The sequence below is a fragment of the Oryza glaberrima genome, chromosome 11 (assembly GCF_000147395.1).
Source record: "Oryza glaberrima chromosome 11, OglaRS2, whole genome shotgun sequence".
In the NCBI taxonomy this organism is placed as follows: Eukaryota; Viridiplantae; Streptophyta; class Magnoliopsida; order Poales; family Poaceae; genus Oryza; species Oryza glaberrima.
The window spans coordinates 16,265,874-16,285,133 of NC_068336.1; the positions used below are offsets into that span (position 1 = coordinate 16,265,874).

At 42.7% G+C, this 19,260-nt stretch overlaps 2 protein-coding genes and 1 pseudogene across 2 annotated transcripts; 2 read left to right on the plus strand and 1 right to left on the minus strand.

Annotated features, from left to right (window-relative positions):
• The first annotated feature begins 3,261 nt into the window (after window positions 1-3,261).
• LOC127753698 (uncharacterized) lies at window positions 3,262-6,342 on the plus strand. The gene is made up of 4 exons (XM_052279110.1): window positions 3,262-3,570; window positions 4,081-4,267; window positions 4,644-5,013; window positions 5,124-6,342. Exons 2-4 carry the CDS (start codon window positions 4,084-4,086, stop codon window positions 5,851-5,853), a joined length of 1,284 nt encoding a protein of 427 aa, XP_052135070.1. The 5' UTR covers window positions 3,262-3,570; window positions 4,081-4,083; the 3' UTR covers window positions 5,854-6,342.
• A 617-nt stretch (window positions 6,343-6,959) lies between these two features.
• Window positions 6,960-8,035, plus strand: LOC127754854 (blue copper protein-like). The gene is made up of 2 exons (XM_052280450.1): window positions 6,960-7,557; window positions 7,634-8,035. The coding sequence occupies exons 1-2, from the start codon at window positions 7,290-7,292 to the stop codon at window positions 8,002-8,004; spliced, it is 639 nt and encodes a 212-aa protein (XP_052136410.1). The 5' UTR covers window positions 6,960-7,289; the 3' UTR covers window positions 8,005-8,035.
• A 3,083-nt stretch (window positions 8,036-11,118) lies between these two features.
• On the minus strand, window positions 11,119-18,577 carry LOC127754855 (putative disease resistance protein RGA1; annotated as a pseudogene).
• Between the last annotated feature and the right edge of the window lie 683 nt (window positions 18,578-19,260).

The following is a 19,260-nucleotide window of genomic DNA, read 5'->3' on the forward strand; positions in this document are numbered from 1 at the left end:
AATTCGATTCTCCTCCAATTTATGGTTATTCTCTGTAAAAATTTAGTAAACCTAATACTAGTGGAATATTATTAGTCTAACACAAATATGCATTGCAAGCATAGCTAGTTCTCCTTTATTTTGGTAGTATTGACAGTCGAAACTGATCACTAACGACCGTCAACAACGGCCTGTACGCAAAGTCCTGCGAAAATCATCTTCGCAGGCGACATCTCCATCTTCGCAGGCGGTAGATTCACTCGATGGCAAAAAAAAAATTTCAGCAAATAAAAAAAAAAGACGCACAGCCGCCGCCGGCCTCCCCCTCTAGCCGACGGCTTCCCTCCTCCGTCCACCGCCGCTCCCACATGTGTCGGCGCCGTCGGTTGTCGTCGCAGTAGTTGTCGTCGCCGGCTTGTCATGGTCGCGACAGTCGTCATCGTCGTGGCAGTCGGTGCCGTTGTTCTTCGCGCGCCGCTGGGAGAGGGAGGAGTCGAGCCACCGCCTCTTCTTCTCGTTGCCGCCGCCTCTCCTCCCCTCCCCGAGACTGGCAGGCGGTGGAGCACGCCCGGGGGGAGCCAGCGGCAGATCTGCGCACCCGGGGCGTCGCGATCGCCGTCGTCGTCGGCTCAGCGCCCTCATCGTCGCGCGTCGAGGACGGGAGCCGCCATCGGATTCACAACTTCGCGGTCGTCGTCGTCGTCATCGAGGAGGGAGCCGGCGGTGGATCCACGCGTCCGGGGCGTCGCGGTCATCGTCGTTGTCGCGGCCATCGGCGCTATCATCGTCGCGCGTCGAGGAGGGGAGCTGACAGCGAGGAGGGAGCTGGTGGTGGAGGCGGGGAGGAGGGGAGCCGGCGGCAGAGAGGATAAGGATGGTGAGTAGTTGAGGGAGAGAGAGAGATAGAGGAGGGGGAGGGAAATTAGTGGTGGAGAAGATAAGGATGGTGGAGGAGAGGATAAGGATGAGACTTAGATGTTTTTTGGTGGCATGATTTTTGTAGGCGGACCACGTAAGGTTCCGCCAACGAAAATAAAGGTATTTTTGCACGTGGTCTGCCTAGAAAAATTGATTTTCGCAAGCAGATGGCGAGCTCCACCCCGGTCTACATTTTCGTAGGTGGCCATTTGGCTCCGAGAGTCATGTCTGCTTAGGAAAAAAACTCACGTCTGCGAAAATGTTTTTTTCTAGTAGTGACGTGGTAAAAAACATGTAAAAGGTACAATCAACAATATAGCTAGTCAACAATATTTAATAAAATAATGGTGGTCCCGCATGTCACCCTCTTCTCTTTTCCTCACTATCCTCCCCTAACTCTGAGTCTCCATCTGGCATCCCCAATATGACCATGGAGCGAGGAGGCAATGTGTTGGTGAGCACCCTCCATAGCCGGTGGCTGCGTCAACAGTGGTGGTAACTAGCATCGGAACCACTCCTACCCTGTCTCTCCACACCAATAGCAAGAAGATCGATAGAAGCTGACGGAGAGATGAGCTCATGGGATGCGTGCGGATCCTGTCTTCCCTTCTCTTCCTTGGAGGTGAGCACGAGGACTCTGACAGTGCATAGGTGGTGGCAGACGAGCAAGCCATGAGCAGAGGAGGCATGGGCGCCGAGGAGCTTGAGCTTCGCGAGTACTATTAGTGACGTAGCCACTCTACGCAAACACATCCCCTTCGAACTTTCTCTCAAACCACTGTCGGTGCATCCCCCTTGGATTTCCACTCATACCATCGCCAGCATCGCCGCCTATGTCTTCCTCTCCTCTATGCGTTTCCATTGCATCGAATGTGGCAGCCATTGCTATGCTATGCAGATCTGAGGTGGCACTGCTAGCTGACTTAGCCAGAGCTCAAGAGTGGCGCAGCATCGCACGTGGTGCTGAAGGGACCCAACAGCACGACTCTTGAGAAAGGGTTGTTGAGTAATACTCCCTCCAAGTAGATAGCTATATTTCAAATCTGAAAAATCTATTTTTGATAGGCATATTTCAATCCAACAACCTATCATCTTAATGACTTTATTGGATTGAATGCGCGACTCTCTATTCTTTCACACAAGATTGGCTACATGGTTATCAAGAAATGTAAATATTAGGGCCTGTTTGGTTGGTAACTAAATTTGCCGCACCTAACCTTAGGCAAGCCACAGTTTTAATAGACAGTGTTTGGTTCTTGCAACAAGTCTATTTTGCCTAACTCTTAGCCACTTGGCCCACATGTCATACACTCTATTTTCTTGCCAAACATTACCTAAACTTAGTTTGTCGTTTTGTTTGCCATAAAAGTGTGGCAAGACTAAGCTTAGCTACCTTAGTAAAAAATGTGTGGTAATATTAGTCCCCAACCAAACAGACCCTTAGTGAATCGCTTGTTTACGAGGAATGACTAGTAGCATGTTTAAATAGATGATAAGTAGAATTACTTATCCTTGTCTGTGTGCCAAGATGAAATATGACTATCAAAAGTAGATCAAAAGTAGATAGAGAGAGTATATACGAATGACACTGACATAATATCATGATTATTAGATTTCATAAACTTACTTTAATACAAAACAAATAAATAGAACTTTAAAATTTTAATTGAATTTTCTCCTATATGTTCAATATTTGTGACTGAGCTAGTCATACGAAACAAATATTTGCATGGATTATTGAGGCGGATTATTTACTTGAATAACATGATAAATAAATTTTTTGAGAAATAAACTTCATTAGTAGAAAAGATTATTGAGAAATCATACATTTTTATAAGTGTGGAACAAATATCCGTGATAACAATCTGGAAGGGAAAAAAAGGCAAAAAAGAACACTGAAATACTCCATGCTACACCCGAATTTTTATTATTTTCTGAACTTTTAAAATTTTTAATTTTACAAACAGACCATCTCCATACTGATTTCTGAATCCCAACATTTTTGCCACGTCAGTCTGGGGTGTGGTAGTATTGTTTCAAGTCATGGTCAAAAGGTTATTTAGAAAAGAGTTTTGAAATGATTTATTTTTAAAATTAGAAATTTAGAAGGTACTTCCTCCGTCCCATTTTAAGTGCAGCCATAGTTTTCCACGTTTAACTTTTCGTTCGTCTTATTTTAAATTTTTTTTAAAAAATTTTAAAAACATAAGTTTATTCATATCTTATCATCTTGTAACAACAAAAATAATAATTATAAAAAAGATTTAAATATGACGGACGATTAAAGTTAGACGCGGAATCTGATAGTTGTAATTATAATGGGATGGAGGGTGTATATACTGGAAACAAGAAAAATAAATGGCACACGTCTCTTCTCGCCACCACGGGGCACCTCGCCGCCGCCGCCGACGTCGCCGTCGCCGAGTTCCTCCACGCAACAATCCCCTTCCCCCGCACGGAAGCAGCGCCGCGCGCCGTCTCCGACCTGCGAATCCGCCATTAAATCCGCGCGGCAGGGGGGGCTCTGCGTCGCCGGTGGGCGCGCGCAACCTTTTCTCTCCTCTCCCCCCTCCCCGTCTCCCGATCTGCAGGGCTGCCGGCCGGCCGGCGACCTGAGTTTGGGAGGGTTTGACGCGCGGCTCGCCTCCATCTCCGTCGGGAACGAGCTCAAAGGTATTCGTGTTCCTCTTCCTCACACATCTCTAGATTATCTCAACATAATTCTCCGTGTACAGTACAGGGGCATCAAAGAATGCTCTTCCCTTTTCCACCTTGAAAGTACTTCGTGAATCATTGATGGGATAATCCCAAATTTCTCAAGTACAGTTACTTTTTGGAACAAACTGTAGGAGAGAAAAAATGATTCTTTTCTTTTTATGATTTTCTTTATATGTAGATCGTCCTCTCTACCTTTTTCTTTTTTGTATGCTTGTAGATTTGTAGTATTAGAAAATTCAACTGCCTGATTTATTTCCTAATAGTTCATCCAATTGCTATTTCATATTGTTCTGTCCTCAAATTCAGTACCGTAGAAAAGATTTTCAGTATGGTTGCAACATTGTACCGTACTCTGCTATTTGCTTCTTCGAATGAACTTCTTTTTAATGTTTCAATTTGGTGCCCAAATTCATGGATGTTTTTACGGTATGTTTAACACTTTGTCCATTGCCATCCGTATTACAGAAAATGGCAATCCTCTGTGCTAGCCACGTTGGCATCAGTACTGCCCATTCCCAATTCTCGTCAGCATGGTTGTCGCAGAATAGCTGTCTCAGAATGTGTTATCATATCCCTGTAAATAGAAGGAAACTCAGAAAGCAAAACAGACGTCAGCGGGTGATCGCGTTGTCTAAAAGTTCTGCATTACAAGGTAGGCATGTGGACATTAGTAAATTTCTTTTTGTATTTACAAAATAAAAAATCTGAAATTGGAAGTCGCATTTTATTTGTTCATACACTTATTTGACATTGTGGTCCTTCCTTCTTGTTTTGCTATGCCCTCAATGAGAATTTGCAGACTCCATTTACCTCCCCAGCAAAATTTGTTCCTATTAAATTCATTAGGCCCTATTATTTAAAGATGCCCCCCTGTGTCCTATTGGGATGGGTTGTGCAAGCAACATTCCCTTTTTCTCATGAGTTAACAATATGGAATCTTTGGTAACCATTATTATGGCAGCTGTGATACAATCTGAATTTACTTTTTCAGACCATGTGATGTGACTACTATTAATTCAATTGTGCAGATCCTGTTTCCTCTGTGAAGCCTTCACGCCTTCTGCAAACAGATGAACTACGTATATTTCACAACAGTGTACCTGAAGAGATAATTTCAACAGTCAGATTGGAAGAATCTGATGCATTCTATATGCTAGAACTTAGCACAAGCAGAGAATTTAGCTCGTCTTTGCTAGATAAGAATGCTGCCATCTTAATCTGTATAATTGATGCCGATGGTGATTCCCTGTTACAAAGAGTACCAGCGACCTATTGGAATCATTCTGCACAAGGCAGAGAGGCCGAGAAATTGCTTCCCTTCCAAAGCGGTTCAGTTGATGTTGTCACCTTTAAAGGTTCTAAGCTGCAAAGAATTAAAGAAATCTGGGTTGGTCTTGAGTCAGGTAAACTTTGCACCCAGTTCCTGTATTGATGTTTCATGTGTATAAATTAACTGAAATACGCTCACCTGACGAGAACTTTTCACCATTATTATTTTATTCTTGAAGGTCAGGCTCATGGAGAATAGATAATTTAAGCTTGAAAGTTATCCATGGACTGTTGAATACACCTCCAGATCTGGAGGAAACACCTGAACTCAAGTTCAATGGTCTGCAGTACACATTTGACAAACTCAGCATGCTGCTTGGAGAGGATGGAGCTTCAGTTGTGGAAGCAAGACCTGTGGCTGTCACTGATCTCACAGGAATTAGCGTTTCTGATCTCCAAGAGGGGCAATTATCCTCAGCAAGCACAGCTTCAAGCAACCTTGAAATGAAAGAGGATGGCTTGAAAGAGTATGCTGACCTCAAGCAGTCGCTGCTGCTCTACGATCTTGCTATTGTGATAACAGGTTTCTCTGCCTTCACCTTGGCTTCAAATGACAGTGCTGCCCTCTCGTTCCTTGTTGGAGGCATTGGAGGATTTCTCTATTTGTTGCTGCTCCAAAAATCTGTAGATGGGTTGCCGGCGCTTAATTCACCATCAGAAGCTGGCAGTGCCCAGCCCTCTGTTAAAGGTTTCAGTGGCATAAGGAGGCCATGGTTAATATTGTCACTGTTAATGGTCGCTGGAGCTGTTGCATTGAAATATGGCGCGGGTGGTGACAAACTCGAACTGACGCCAGTCGAGCTCTTTGTTGGCACTGCAGGGTTCCTGGCAAACAAGGTTGCCATTCTTCTCGCGGCATTCAAACCCTTGCAGAGTAATTTGAAGACTGAAGACCGATCTGGAGACTGAACGTAGTCAGGCTTCCTTGAACATACTAACATTTTTATAGCTGCTATACAGTATCACAATCTGAATGTTAATTATCGAAGTGCCTGGGTCAAGTTTCCAGAGGGAAGATGAGCCTTATCTCTAGCTCACAAGCACAGCTGCAGATCACAAATCCTCTTCATAAATCATGAGCACTTCTTTAAGGTTTCAACTCGGATATGAATTTTTCATCTGAAGTATACCGAAACTTCGCTATATTCACATCACAGGCACGGAGACTGACAGTGTGGCCCATATCGACATTCCAGACATTTCAACAGATCCAAATGATAATCTAGGTGACATAGTATAGATGTATTAGTCACATGATAGTGCCATAGGCTTATATTAGAACAATATATTCTTTAATGTATATAAATCTGGTATACTAATGGTTCCAGTGGTAATGATTATGTAGCAGTAATACAGTATCTGCTGCTTGTAGCAGAATATATTATATTATTTTGTGTATATATCCGGTACTAATGATTCAAATGTAATAATTATGTAACAATAATACAATGTATGAATAGAAATCGCTTTGGTATGCTTCAGTGTCAGAAGCAGATAAGAATTTTCCTCCATTTCACAATCTACTGAGACATGTTTCTGTCATTTATCTGAAGTCTGCACCACAGGTTAATCTGAAGGTGATCTGAATTTTCTCCGAAGTCTTCACCACAAGTTAATCTGAAAGCCTGAACATGATTATCAATGCTTTTTACCTGCTATCTAGTCAGTTTAGTCAAGCAACATGATCTGTAGTTCACTATACGTCATAGATCTGGTGTGTATAGAATATATTCTTAGGTGTGTATAGATCTGGTACTAATGATTACAATGCAATTGTATAACAGCATGTGGACAAAAGTCGCTTTTATATTGCTCCAATATAGGAAACATAATTTTCCTCCATTTCACAACCCACCAGGAGTGCTGAGACTGCAATGGCAAATGCAGATGTTTCTGTCATGTTCTCTGAAGTCTGCAGTCTCTGCAATAGAAATATTCAGTGTCCAAGTTTTATGTATGATCAATCTCATTACTCACGCAGCAGTTAATCTGAAGGTGATCTGAGAAACCTGAACATGATTATCAATGATTTGTACCAGCAATCTAGGCAATTCATTTCAGTAAAAAAACATATGGTCTGTACTAAACTAATTCGCCATATGTAGATCTGGTCACCGACCATACATTTAGTACACATTCCCAGTACTAAATGTATTGCATGCCTGCATCCACCCAAGAGCCAGCACCGACTCTCACCTGGATGCCTCATTCACCGTTGACACTGCCAATATACAAATGCACATTACTACATGATTAATTAGCACAGAATGCTCAGTTTCTATCAACATAAGTATCATCAAATGTATCAAGATCAAGCAGCTTATCATCCAGAATGCTAGTTAACCATGAGCTACATTGTGATCACAATGTCCATAGTAGTAGTAGTACAATTTGCTGCCGTTTTCAGCATGGCTTCGGCGACTCCGGCTCCGAGCAATGCGACGGCGACGACCAGCCATGGCCGGAACACGACGGCGCCGCCGCCGCCGTTCGGTGCCAACCACACCGTCGGCGAGGGCGCCGGGTGGTTCTTTGACGGCAATGCGAATGCTTCGGTCGCCAACTACTCCGCTTGGGCTGCCAACCGCACCTTCTACCTCGGCGACTACCTCAGTAAGTTCAAAAATTTTCAGAAAGTTTTGGCTGATTCGCTTGAAATTCACGCGAAATCTGTGTGTTCTCGTTGCAGGTTTCAGCACCAACACGGACAACACGGTGGTGCACACCACCAACGCCACCGTCTACAAGCTCTGCGGCGATGGCGGCGCGGCGGCGGCGGCCGGATGCAGCGGCGGCGGGTGGAAGACGGAGGAGGCGTTCTTGACGGTGATGCTGACGGCGGAGGGCGCCAACTACTTCTTCTCCGATGCCGGGGGAGGCGAGCATTGCCGGAAGGGGATGCGGTTCGAGCTCGCCGTCGCGCGCGGCCGCGGCCTCCCGCCGGTGCCGGCGTCGTACTACGAGCCGCTCTCCGCCGCGCCGCCGGCAGCCGGCTGTTCGTCGTCCATGGTGGTGGCGCTTGCTGCCGGTGTTGCCATTGCTGCAATACTTGTACTCTAAAGTCTGAATTTACAGGTACAGATTTTCGTGCATAAGTAGATTGTAGCCAAAGTTTACAAGAATAAAAAATGTGAAATGCATTCACAGAATTCGTCAAGATTGTTACCGCTAAGATAATGATAGTTCTGTAAAATTATGTTCCTTGAATCGTACAGAATAATTTCCTGACTAGTGAAGGGAAGGAGCATCAGAGGTAAACTTAGAAACGCGAGCTTAACTTCTGATGGCTTCATTTCTGAATTTGGGGAAACGTGTTAGCAGCCAAATCAACAAACAACAAGAATTTCACCACGAACAACTATCCAGTCAACAGTGCTGTTTTTGGAGGTGGAAGATGACGAAATACAGGGGTTCTAGAAGGTTCTAGAAGCTAGGGAAATGGGAGGTGGAGGAGGGAATAGATACTCGACGAGGATCTAGCCTGGATCCAAGCCGCCGCCGCCGCCGATCGCCAAGCCGCTTAGGTTGGTCGCCGTCCTGCCCCTTTCTGTGTTTTTCCTCCCCTGAAAGAACCGATGCTGTTGCTTTTGTTCTTTACCTTGGGTTTGCTTGGGCCAGCTTGAATGAATGGTTGTACAGGCCCATTGGCAGCCCACTCGATTCCTAACAATCCCCTCTTCTTAAAATTCGACTTGTCCGCAAGTCGATGGCAATTAAAATTCTGAAAATGCAAACCACCCGGATCCCATGGCACTTGTAGCTCTTGGATAATCAAAATGATCAGGTCATTCCCATCACTATTGCCCTTCCTTGTAATGAGTAATGACAATATTCCACTCCAGCTTAGTATGCCTTCTTCACAGTGCTCATATTTTACCACAAGCTTAACAATTGTGCCTCTTGTTTTCAGCCTTCCAAGAATAGTTGGCATAGCAACATGACATAGCAAATAAGTGCTAATATTTGGCTTGTAAATGCAGAATTGCTTGTCACCTTCCAAGACTGATTTGATGGTTGGAATAAAAACATTCTTCCATGCTGAAATTATATTCTTGCTTGCACTTGGCTTGATCCCTTGCATTCTCCATTTGCTGGTACCATCTTCTAGTATAACTAGAATTCCCTTGCAGTCCCAAGTATCCTGAACATTGTTGCCATCCAAGTGGCTTGTATCACTAATAAGCCTGCTTTCAATAACCTCAAAATATTGTGCCATCATATAGGAGGTGAATGGATTTTTGGATGCCGGTAGCAAGTCATCTCTTTTATCATCACTTGGGTCTTGAGTTAATAGCACCAACAAGGCAAGCTCATGCATTCTAGAAATTTCAACAACGGTGCAGCTCCTGTAACTAACGAAATCCCACTGTGCCTTCCAAGCAAACAGACTAATTGCCACTCCAATTTTCCAGGACCTGCATTGCTTAAGTCTAATTGGCGGTGGCCATGGTGGTATTAGACATACACTTGTCCAAACGGAATCAAATGCAGACCATGGAACATGCCACACATTCCCTCCTCTAACCACACCACCTGACCAAGGAAGTGGCCAAGGTTTTCTCTTGGGAAGCCCGCCAGCAGCCTCTTGTCACTTTTGAGGCATTTCATCAAACACCCGTTGGGCATCACCAATTTTATGAAGAAAATGGAATCCAGCTTTTCTGCCATGACTAGCATGGGCTCCTTTGGTGCTGCAATCATGTTCAGTGTGTGAAACGGAAAGGGGAATGCAACCTCGGCCTGAATAGTGCCGATGTTGTCTTTGAGGCTGATTGTCGTACACCTTGAATGCATAACCTTGGTGAGGTCAGTAGTATTGATGAAAATAGAGCAGGCCTTGTCCTCGCTAACCACTGTCTCCATGGTGGCTGCAGCAGTGGTACTAGCAAACGACTCCTCAAGAATGGCATGATTCACACCGGTGTCATTGTCGAAGCAATTTACCAAGCACTTGGTGGGCGTCACTGTTGTAGTACCAATGCCATGGTTCAAACTCACCTGCAAGCCCATGGCGACTGTCGGAGTAGGAACATCGATGTTGTGGCTTGCACTTGTTGCCGTGTACGCACTGGCACTGTTGGAACACGCCCACGAACACTTGGCGAGCACTGGAGTAGGCGAGGTCGGGGGTGTTGAAGATGATGCAGAATTGAAGATGGAGGTTGTCGCCTTGATGATGTTAGTTGTCTCCTCGAATGATTTGCGCCTATTAGCTTCTATCTCGTCCAACTTCTCCAAAATCTGATCAATCTTCTCATTGCACCTACGCTTGGTCTTCATTTGTTCAAGCTTCTCCAATATCTGATCCAGAACTTCATCCATCATTTTCTCCTCTTTGTTCATGGGGGAATTGATGGGACGGCCTCAGATATCTTGAGATCTTCTTGGGACACCTCTCCTTGGCTTGACATTTCACCGAACAGGTTGTGGGCGTTGGTGCCATGAGCAGTAGCCTTGCCCAAATCCAATGACCAACTGCACGGGACGCCGCAGCGGTACTTCCCCATTGCCTCCATGCTTGAAATCCATGGATCAGCGGCTCTGATACCATATTGTTAGCAACCAAATCACCAAACAACAAGAATTTCACCACGAACAACTATCCAGTCAACAGTGCTGTTTTTGGAGGTGGAAGACGAGGAAATACAGGGGTTCTGGAAGGTTCTAGAAGCTAGGGAAATGGGAGGTGGAGGAGGGAATAGATACTCGACGAGGATCTAGCCCGGATCCAAGCCGCCGCCGCTGCCGCCGATCGCCAAGCCGCTCAGGCTGGTCGCCGTCCTGCCCCTTTCTGTGTTTTTCCTCCCCTGAAAGAACCGATGCTGTTGCTTTTGTTCTTTACCTTGGGTTTGCTTGGGCCAGCTTGAATGAATGGTTGTACAGGCCCATTGGCAGCCCACTCAGATTCCTAACAAAACGCTTCTCCCACAATGAAAATTACATTACAATCTCGAATCTTCTGAATATTTAAGGTAAGGAGTCGGTGACAACTCGCTGCTGAAAATTTTACGAAAATGCAACTCATGCTGTACGATCTGTATCAGACATACGGCTGAATACTCGATAAAATGAGATCGACCCAACTACTAATGCATTGCACCATTTGGAATTAATACAAGGAAAATAAAACAACCTCAAAACATGGCGTGTTGGTCGAAAACTCTGAAACCAAGCCTGAATTGCAGTGTTAGGCTTCAAGCACACCGATCAGAGATCAGGATAGGGAAGAGCCCAAAACCCAATGCCTTCCCTGAGGTCAGAAAATGAACACTGCAAAGTTGAGGTTTCACTGAAGTCTCGTAGTGCTTCCATTCCTGTGACATTGAGATTATGAGTAATTCAATCAGAGTGCAGAGATAATCAGGAGACAATTACATTGATATGTAACAAATCCTGTGAAATGCTCACCGTATGAGCTAGCTGTCCGATAACATATCCTGGCCATCAAATATTCTTAACAATCAAAGTGCCTGAAATTGTAAGCTGTGGAGACATGCAAATGCAGACAAACGTGAGAACAAATGTGGGGTCAGCTAGCCATTGAGGGAGAAACAGAAAGAGCACATGGCATTTGCACACATACTAGTAAAATACCCAAGCTTTGCTATGGGTAAAATTCCATACATATTTAAATATATGTCATTAACTTGATTAAAAAATATTGAACTATTACATAATATCAGAAAATATTAGGCACTTATTTGTAAAATATGCAAATGTATGCTGCCAACTCACCACCACTATTGTCTTTTGTAGTAGTAAAGATATATATACCTGGTGAGCAACGAACATCCAGAGTCTGTAGCTGCAGCTGTGGGATCAAACTATGAATTGGGAGCTTTGGGCATCCCCAAGGCTTGAGCACCGAGAGGGAAGTGAGGACTGAAAGTCCATCGCAGTACTGCAGTTTTTCGCAGCTCAAGTTGAGCTTCTTGAGTGAAGGCAGGTGCTGCGGCTGAAGAAGGATGCTTGTGGTGTCATGGCAGATGACTGTTAAACACTCCAAGGACGGGAGGCGATTCAGCCGCGGACCATCAGTTGAGCTTCTGCGCAAGTCAAAGCTCCGCCGATCAATGCGCAGCGTGCGTAGTGAAGTCGATGCAGGAATGGTTGTGATGCAGCAGCATTTGTCCAGTTCGAGAGTTATCAAGGATCTGAACGGAAATGATTCAATGTTATCAAGCCTTAGACTGTGGGCATGGCAGATCGAAAGAGTGCGCAGGCGTGGAAATCCACCGTCAACAATTCCAGACCATTCTGACCACTTAGGCATCCAATTGAATCTCAACTGTGTCAATGATGGGAATCCCTTAACACCATGAAAATGGCTGCAAAACTCCCAGCCAATTCGCTCGACAATCATCATGTCATGGATATGGAGGGACACGAGGGACGGAAGATCACCGAGCGTTGGAAGGTACTGAATGTGAGAATAACCGAGTTCTATTTGAGTCAAGTTGGAAAAGGAAGCATCGCCCAACCAATAGGGATACTTCAGACCCTCGTAGTTCATTATTATCAATTCTCTGAGGTTGCGATGTGGTCGCAGGCTCTCAAGTAGCTGCACTTGTTGGTTGTGATCTGGACAGCAATCTCCAAAATCCAAGCTTAGTAATTGTAGGTGCCTTTTGCTCTGTAGCCTAGCATCCTTTGCTCCATCGATAGTCAAGTGCAGTCCCAACCCACCTATTCTCAACTCCCTTATCTTGTTCAAGCTCCTTAGCTCTATTATTCGATCATTTCTCAGATGAATTGGAGGCAAAGTAAGCAGGTTATTTAGGTGCCCAATTCCACGTAGCCCATCAACGTGGTCCCAGCATGGATCAGAGTGACTAAAGAAGCTTGTGACAAGTTTCAAATGGCGTAGTAATTTCAACCTTCCCATTAAGGCAGGTAAGTTTTGATCCAGACAGCCTTCACCTAACACGAGGGCTCGTAACTTTTCACAGTTAGAAAATAATGCTTCTGAATTATTAATGTTCACTTCTGCTCTAGGCAACACTATGATGGCCCTCAAAGCAAGTGGTGTGATTGAAATCTCACTGGATGCCAAATTTTGGATAGATATGTACCGAGCATTTTGTGGAATTTCAATGGATGTACTGCTATCATCAAGTCTAAAGAACTGATCTGCAGAAAGAAAGCATGCAAGATCGTGAATAAGATCATGCATTAAGTATTTCTTGTAGTAATGTCCATCAACCTTTGTTAGAAGAAATAGAAGAAATGACCGCTCAACCAATTCATCGAGATATCTATTTCCAATTTCAGTCTCATTATTATGTCTGTCACTTTGAAGGAGGTCTAGTACTTTCCACAATTGAAGCACCTGGTTTCTATCGAATATATAGTCTTTTGGATATAGAGAGATGGCAACAAAACATCGTTTTAGGTATATAGGCATGTTCTTGTAGCTCAACTCCAAGGATGGCAAAACCTCATTCCTTGGTTGCTCCAAGTCCCACAACTCGCTTTCTATGACATCTTTCCACCTCTGTTCACATGTTTCATAGCGCAACATGCTGGCTAGTGTCTTAATTGCTAAAGGTAAGCCCTTACACTTTTTAACAATAGACATTCCGATCTCTTGAAGGTTTGGAGTGTTTCCATTGTCAACAGTAAAAGCAACTTGCTTAAACAATGACCAGCTCTCTTCACAACTTAGGCAGTTTAGGCTGTAGAAATTAGGCATTGTCTGCACAAGCTTTGCCACTCTCTCACTACGGGTTGTTACTATAATCATACATAACTTTGCTGTGTTCATCGGTTCGCACAACAGATCCCAGCAATCTCTTCGTTCATTCCATACATCATCCAACACAAGTAATACCATCTTTTGCTTTATTTGTTTTGCTAATGTCTCATGAGGACTACAAACTTCCGATAGACCACAATTATCCTTCTCTAATGAACTTATGATGCTCTTTGTTATGTAAGTAGGATCAAATTGCTCTGACACATAAACCCATGCATGCATGTCAAAAAACCCTTGTATCCTTGAGTCGTTATATACAAGCTGTGCCAATGTTGTCTTGCCTAATCCACCCATACCGACAATAGCCAAGATAGAAACTGGAGTAGCTACACTGTCACTCGTCATGGACAACAACTTTTCTACAATGTTGTCCTTGTCTTGCTCTCTTCCAATAATTTTCGGTGCATATATAACAGAGCTAGTCTTGGGTAGAGTACCAATATTAGGAGCAAACCGTCTCTCTCCATCATTCTCCGATAAAGTAAAATTATCAGAATAATATTGGATTTCATGGAATCTCTTAATAAGTTTCCTTGCTTTAAGAGCCAGCTCTTCTGGAACATGTGCCATACCAGTATTATGGTACAAGACCTCATTTTCCTTTTTCAAGATATAAAATGAAAAGGATTGCGTCCCTATACTTGCATATAGTATATAGGAGTGTTTTTAAGGTGCACCAAATTACTATGACTTGTTTATTGTACATATATAGATCCAAGGGCTAATAATACTCCAACTTCATGTGTGTTAAGGGTAATTTATTGCCATTTAAATTCAGTTATATAAATTGCAATTGTAACAAGATACAATATCCTTTGCTTCAATACTACCGAATTAAAATTAGACTGAAAAATGTTTTTTTTTCGACCCATAAACAAGGGACAACTCTTTTCATATTATTGTACTAGTAAAACTCAAACCATACAATTTTTAGACTGAAAATGTAGACTTTTTGGACCCACAAACTACCATTCAAAAGACTGTTAAAATGGAAAAAAAAATCCATAAGGATTAGAACACAGACACACAAATCGAAAATTTCACATTATCCATTGAAACTTCAATCTACAAAATTCCTGTGGAGAAAAAATAACTCTCTATATGCTCAAACCTTTTATATTCAAGCTTTCTATATCTATTATATACTAAAAGTCCATTAAACTTTCTATAAGCGCTCTCAAGTTGCCACGTGGCGCTCTAATAAATTAGAAAAAATCCTAGAAATTCTAAGAAAAAAAGTAAAACATCTACCCCTTAATTTTCACTTAAATTGGTGGGTCCAATATTATACACTGTTAGATAAAATTGATCATAAAACAAACAAAATGCTATGGGTCCAACCTCTCCTCTTTCTCCGGTGCATAGGTGATCACGTACGTACATGTAGTACGTACGGCTCCCTCCATTTTTTTCCTTTTTTCTTCTTTTTTCCATTTATATAATTGATATATATTTTCTAAAATTTTAAAAACAAAAAATATACCATCATATAACTCTTTATAAACATAGGTAACTAAATTAACGCTACTATCTTTGAAAATAAAATTTACACCATTATACGTTTATCCATTAAATCAATAATGTAAGATAATTTCCACTTCAATCGGTGTTGTAGTTACTTTGTACTATTATTTTCAAATAATACACTATTTTAAAATAAAGTTTACACAATTATATTGTGTATCTATCAAATAAACAATTTAAAATCCATATTAACTAATTTATACATGCACTTAAACAGATGGACCCATTATTTAAATCATCCGATCTATGTTTTATTACTTTGCACTATTATTCTCAAATAATGCATTGTTTTAAAATAAAGTCTACACCATTATATTGTGTACCCAATAAATTAACAATTTAAAATCTATATTAACTAATTTACATTTACTCTAGAACCAGTGGACCCATTATTTAAATCACCGGATCTATTGTTAATAAATAAAGTGTCCAAAGTTCACTTTTTTGGGTCCACTGCATAATGCACGTTTGCACCTTCGCCTTTAGCACGTGTGACAAAGCATCGTGTCTGAGGCAGCTAAGGTGTTCACGACTACTGCAGCGCTACCACTTTGCCACATATCAAATCATATATGAAGATGATTAATTTTGTTAATAACTTGAAAAGAAAATTAAAGGTGTGATACAGCGAGAGAAGAATTAAGCACCGTGGATTGAGTTTTTCCAACACTTAGCTCTATTTAAGCTGAAACCAAGAGTTGAATACATAATAATTACAATTGAAAGAAATCATTATGTTATAAGGCCATTCACAGTGAACACACGTGGCGTGTGGCAATGTTTATCCACCTAGATAAAGTGTATGCGTGGAGGAGAGAGGGGAGTGGGGGACCGCTCCTTCCCCAGGTTCGTGTGACCAACATTGGCTCCGAGGACCTCGTAAGAGAAATTAACTTTTTGCCAGAAAAATCGCATCCGCCCGTTGGAGAAAACCGGAGAGAGAGAGGGGGGGATAGGGAGCCGCATCTGTGCCGAAGACGGGACAGGAGGGGCTCCCAGTTCGAGCCATATCCACCCCTGAGGTCGCCGGAGAAGCCACATCCGCGCCGGAGAGGGCCCGAGGCTAGATCTGGCGAGCCCCGGGCTGGGCCTCCGCTCCGGCCGGCGCTGTCGCCGTTTCGGTCGCCTCTCCGCCCGGGCGCCGTCGCCTCTCCGCCAGGCTTCCGCCGCCTTTCTTGCGTAGTCTCCGCGGTCCACACCACAGAGCTTGTCCGCTCGCCGGCCACGGGAGGGGCGCTGGTCGGAGGAGGAGATGAGGGGCGCCGGCCGGAGCCCGGAAGAAGCGGAAAGCTGGGGAAGGAGCTAGCGGTGGCGCGTAGATTGGAGATGGAGCGATGCCGATGCGGGTTGGTGCAGCCGTGCGGGAAGAAAGAGATGAGTGGGGAAAGTTATTCGTGGTGGGCCCGGCCTGGGAAAGAAAAATTGATATGGGCTCATCCAAAGCTACAAAGCTACACGCGCATTGTGGAGATGAAAGCCTCGTTTTGCTTTTTGCATAAGTGGAGGCTTTGGCTCCTTGTTGAGGGCTGACGCATTGCTAATGCTCTGAATATGAGCACAATATTAATGAATATAAATACAACTCTTACTAGGACAAAAGTGTTATACGAGAGTTTAAGGCCCTAATTTATTTTCCTGATTCCATCTTTTGGATTTTTGTTTGCATGCTCTAACACTTTCCAAGTTCCTAAATAGTGCCTTTATAAAACAACTTTTTAGAAGTTAATTCATTCGTTTATAATTAATCTCAAATAGCTATCACATAAATTAGATAATTTATCAATTTTAGTTGTCCTAAGTAGTACATATTTTTTTTCATACGAGTTATGGTGATCAGTAAATTAATGATCAACGCATAATCAAGATCGTAAGATGAATCTGTAAAAGCTACTATGAACAATTGTAAATAGGTGTCAAAATTAATTGCTATTAATTAGACTTCTAATGGCTTGCTAGCAACATATTTAATTTCTCTATACATGTATATAAATATGGATGAAGCTGGAACGAATATTAACATATATCCCATACATATATATTGTATTACATGGTTAATATTCTAGTCACATGTGGTAAGTCCATTAAAATTTCTTAAAATGCTCCCAACCTGCCACGTGGTGCTCTAATAAATTAGAGAAAATATTAGAAATTCTAAAAAAAAGATAGCAAAGTATCTATTACTTGATTTTCACTTAAATCGATGGGTCCAATATTATAAACTATTAAATTAAATTGTTCTTAGCACAAACTAAATACTATGAGGTTCCACCTCTCCACCTTCGGTACGCACCTACGTACGTGGGTACCTATGCTTCCCCTCCACATTTTTATTTTCCCTTTCTTCTTTTTCTCCATGTATACGCTTCCCTCCCTTTCTTATTATATCATGCGTCTTCACGAAATGATTTAATCATAATTTTGAGTATCTTGCTATCGCATTTTTCATTTGTAGCCATACTACAAGCAATAGTTTATTATTTACTCGAGAAAAAAACATGATTCAAAAGTTGTAAGTACTTAATCCATCTCCTAATCAAAAGTTTGTGAATGAATTTTTAAGATACTTTAAGAAAAATAGAATCCTTAAATTATTACAAAATAACAGTATCCGAATTTTAGTTTTTCCTTAATCTATGAGACAAAATTTTTGAACAAACGGTAAAAATCAAACCTTTCAATAATATAAGTGTCCGCGCATGCGCGCAGGCCACCTCCTAGTTGAATAAAATGGACACTGGTCTAACTGAAACTGCTGTGTGCGTTTGTTCTCAAAACGCATGCATACTAAGATTTCCGGTATATATATATTCATCAGTTTTCGCTGTTTTTTCCTCACCGAGGAAGTATAGTAAAGGCAGAAACAGATCGAAGTTGTTGGAAAAAACAGTGTTACCTGTTCCTGTTGCCACTTACGCTTGTGGCTGGCCACGCTTGCAGATGGCTGGAGAGCCTCAGCCTTGCAACGGTTCACCTCGAGCTCGTACTCGTACTCGTCCACCACGTCCTCCGCGTCATACGCTAGCTCCTTGAGCTCCTTTGAGCCGCAGCTTGGCGCTTTCATCACGGATGTCCCAGTGCTGCTCCGCGTCCTTCAGAGTCGCGTGGATCCTGTGCATCGTCCGCTCCAGCATCCGGAGGTCCTCTAGATCTTGCTCATGCCCTTGCCTCACCATAGCAGCTGCCGACGAGGAGGATGCCAATAGGCTTATTGCTGGCAGGATGGAGGAGAGCTTGTCCAGTGCCTTCCTGATGGCAAGAGTGGCAAACAGTCCGGCCATTGATTGTGATCTAGTGAATAGTCAATAGTAGAGAGGTGGGGAAAGGTGAAGAAAGATGGAAGGAATTGAGGCACTGAAAAAGACAAGGCTGAATAAAAGGAGTGGTATCTAGCTCGTCAACTCTCTCTCTCTCTCTCTCTTGAGATGTGGATCTGAAATTCTCAATGCGTGCCGTGCACATGTGTCATCAAGATCGGACTATCGGTGCACCAACTAAACCATTGAGGGCCTGTTTTAGTTCACGAAAAGAAAATTTTTGATTGTCACATCGGATGTTTGACTGGATGTTAAAAGGGGTTTTCATATACGAATGAAAAACTAATTGCATAACTCGCCTGGAAACCGCGAGACGAATCTTTTGAGCCTAATTAATCTATCATTAGCACATATGGATTACTGTAGCACTATGGCTAATCATGTACTAATTAGGCTCAAAAGATTCGTCTCGTGATTTCTCCATAACTGTGCAATTAATTTTTTTAATTTATATTTAATGCTTCAAACATATATCTAAAAATTTGATGCGATGTTTTTGGGAAAAATTTTGGGCAACTAAACCAGGCCTGAATATACGTCCAGACCTGGAGCTGAAGGCAACAACTCAACTAAAGTGGTTTGCACTTTGCAGTACACATTTGACAAAATCATATGTTGCTTGGAGTTTTTTTTTTAAAAAAAAAGTTGTGTCAACACATACTAATTACATATGTAATTTAGTACTCCCTCCATCCAAAAAAAGGCAAACCGTGGGTTTGCATG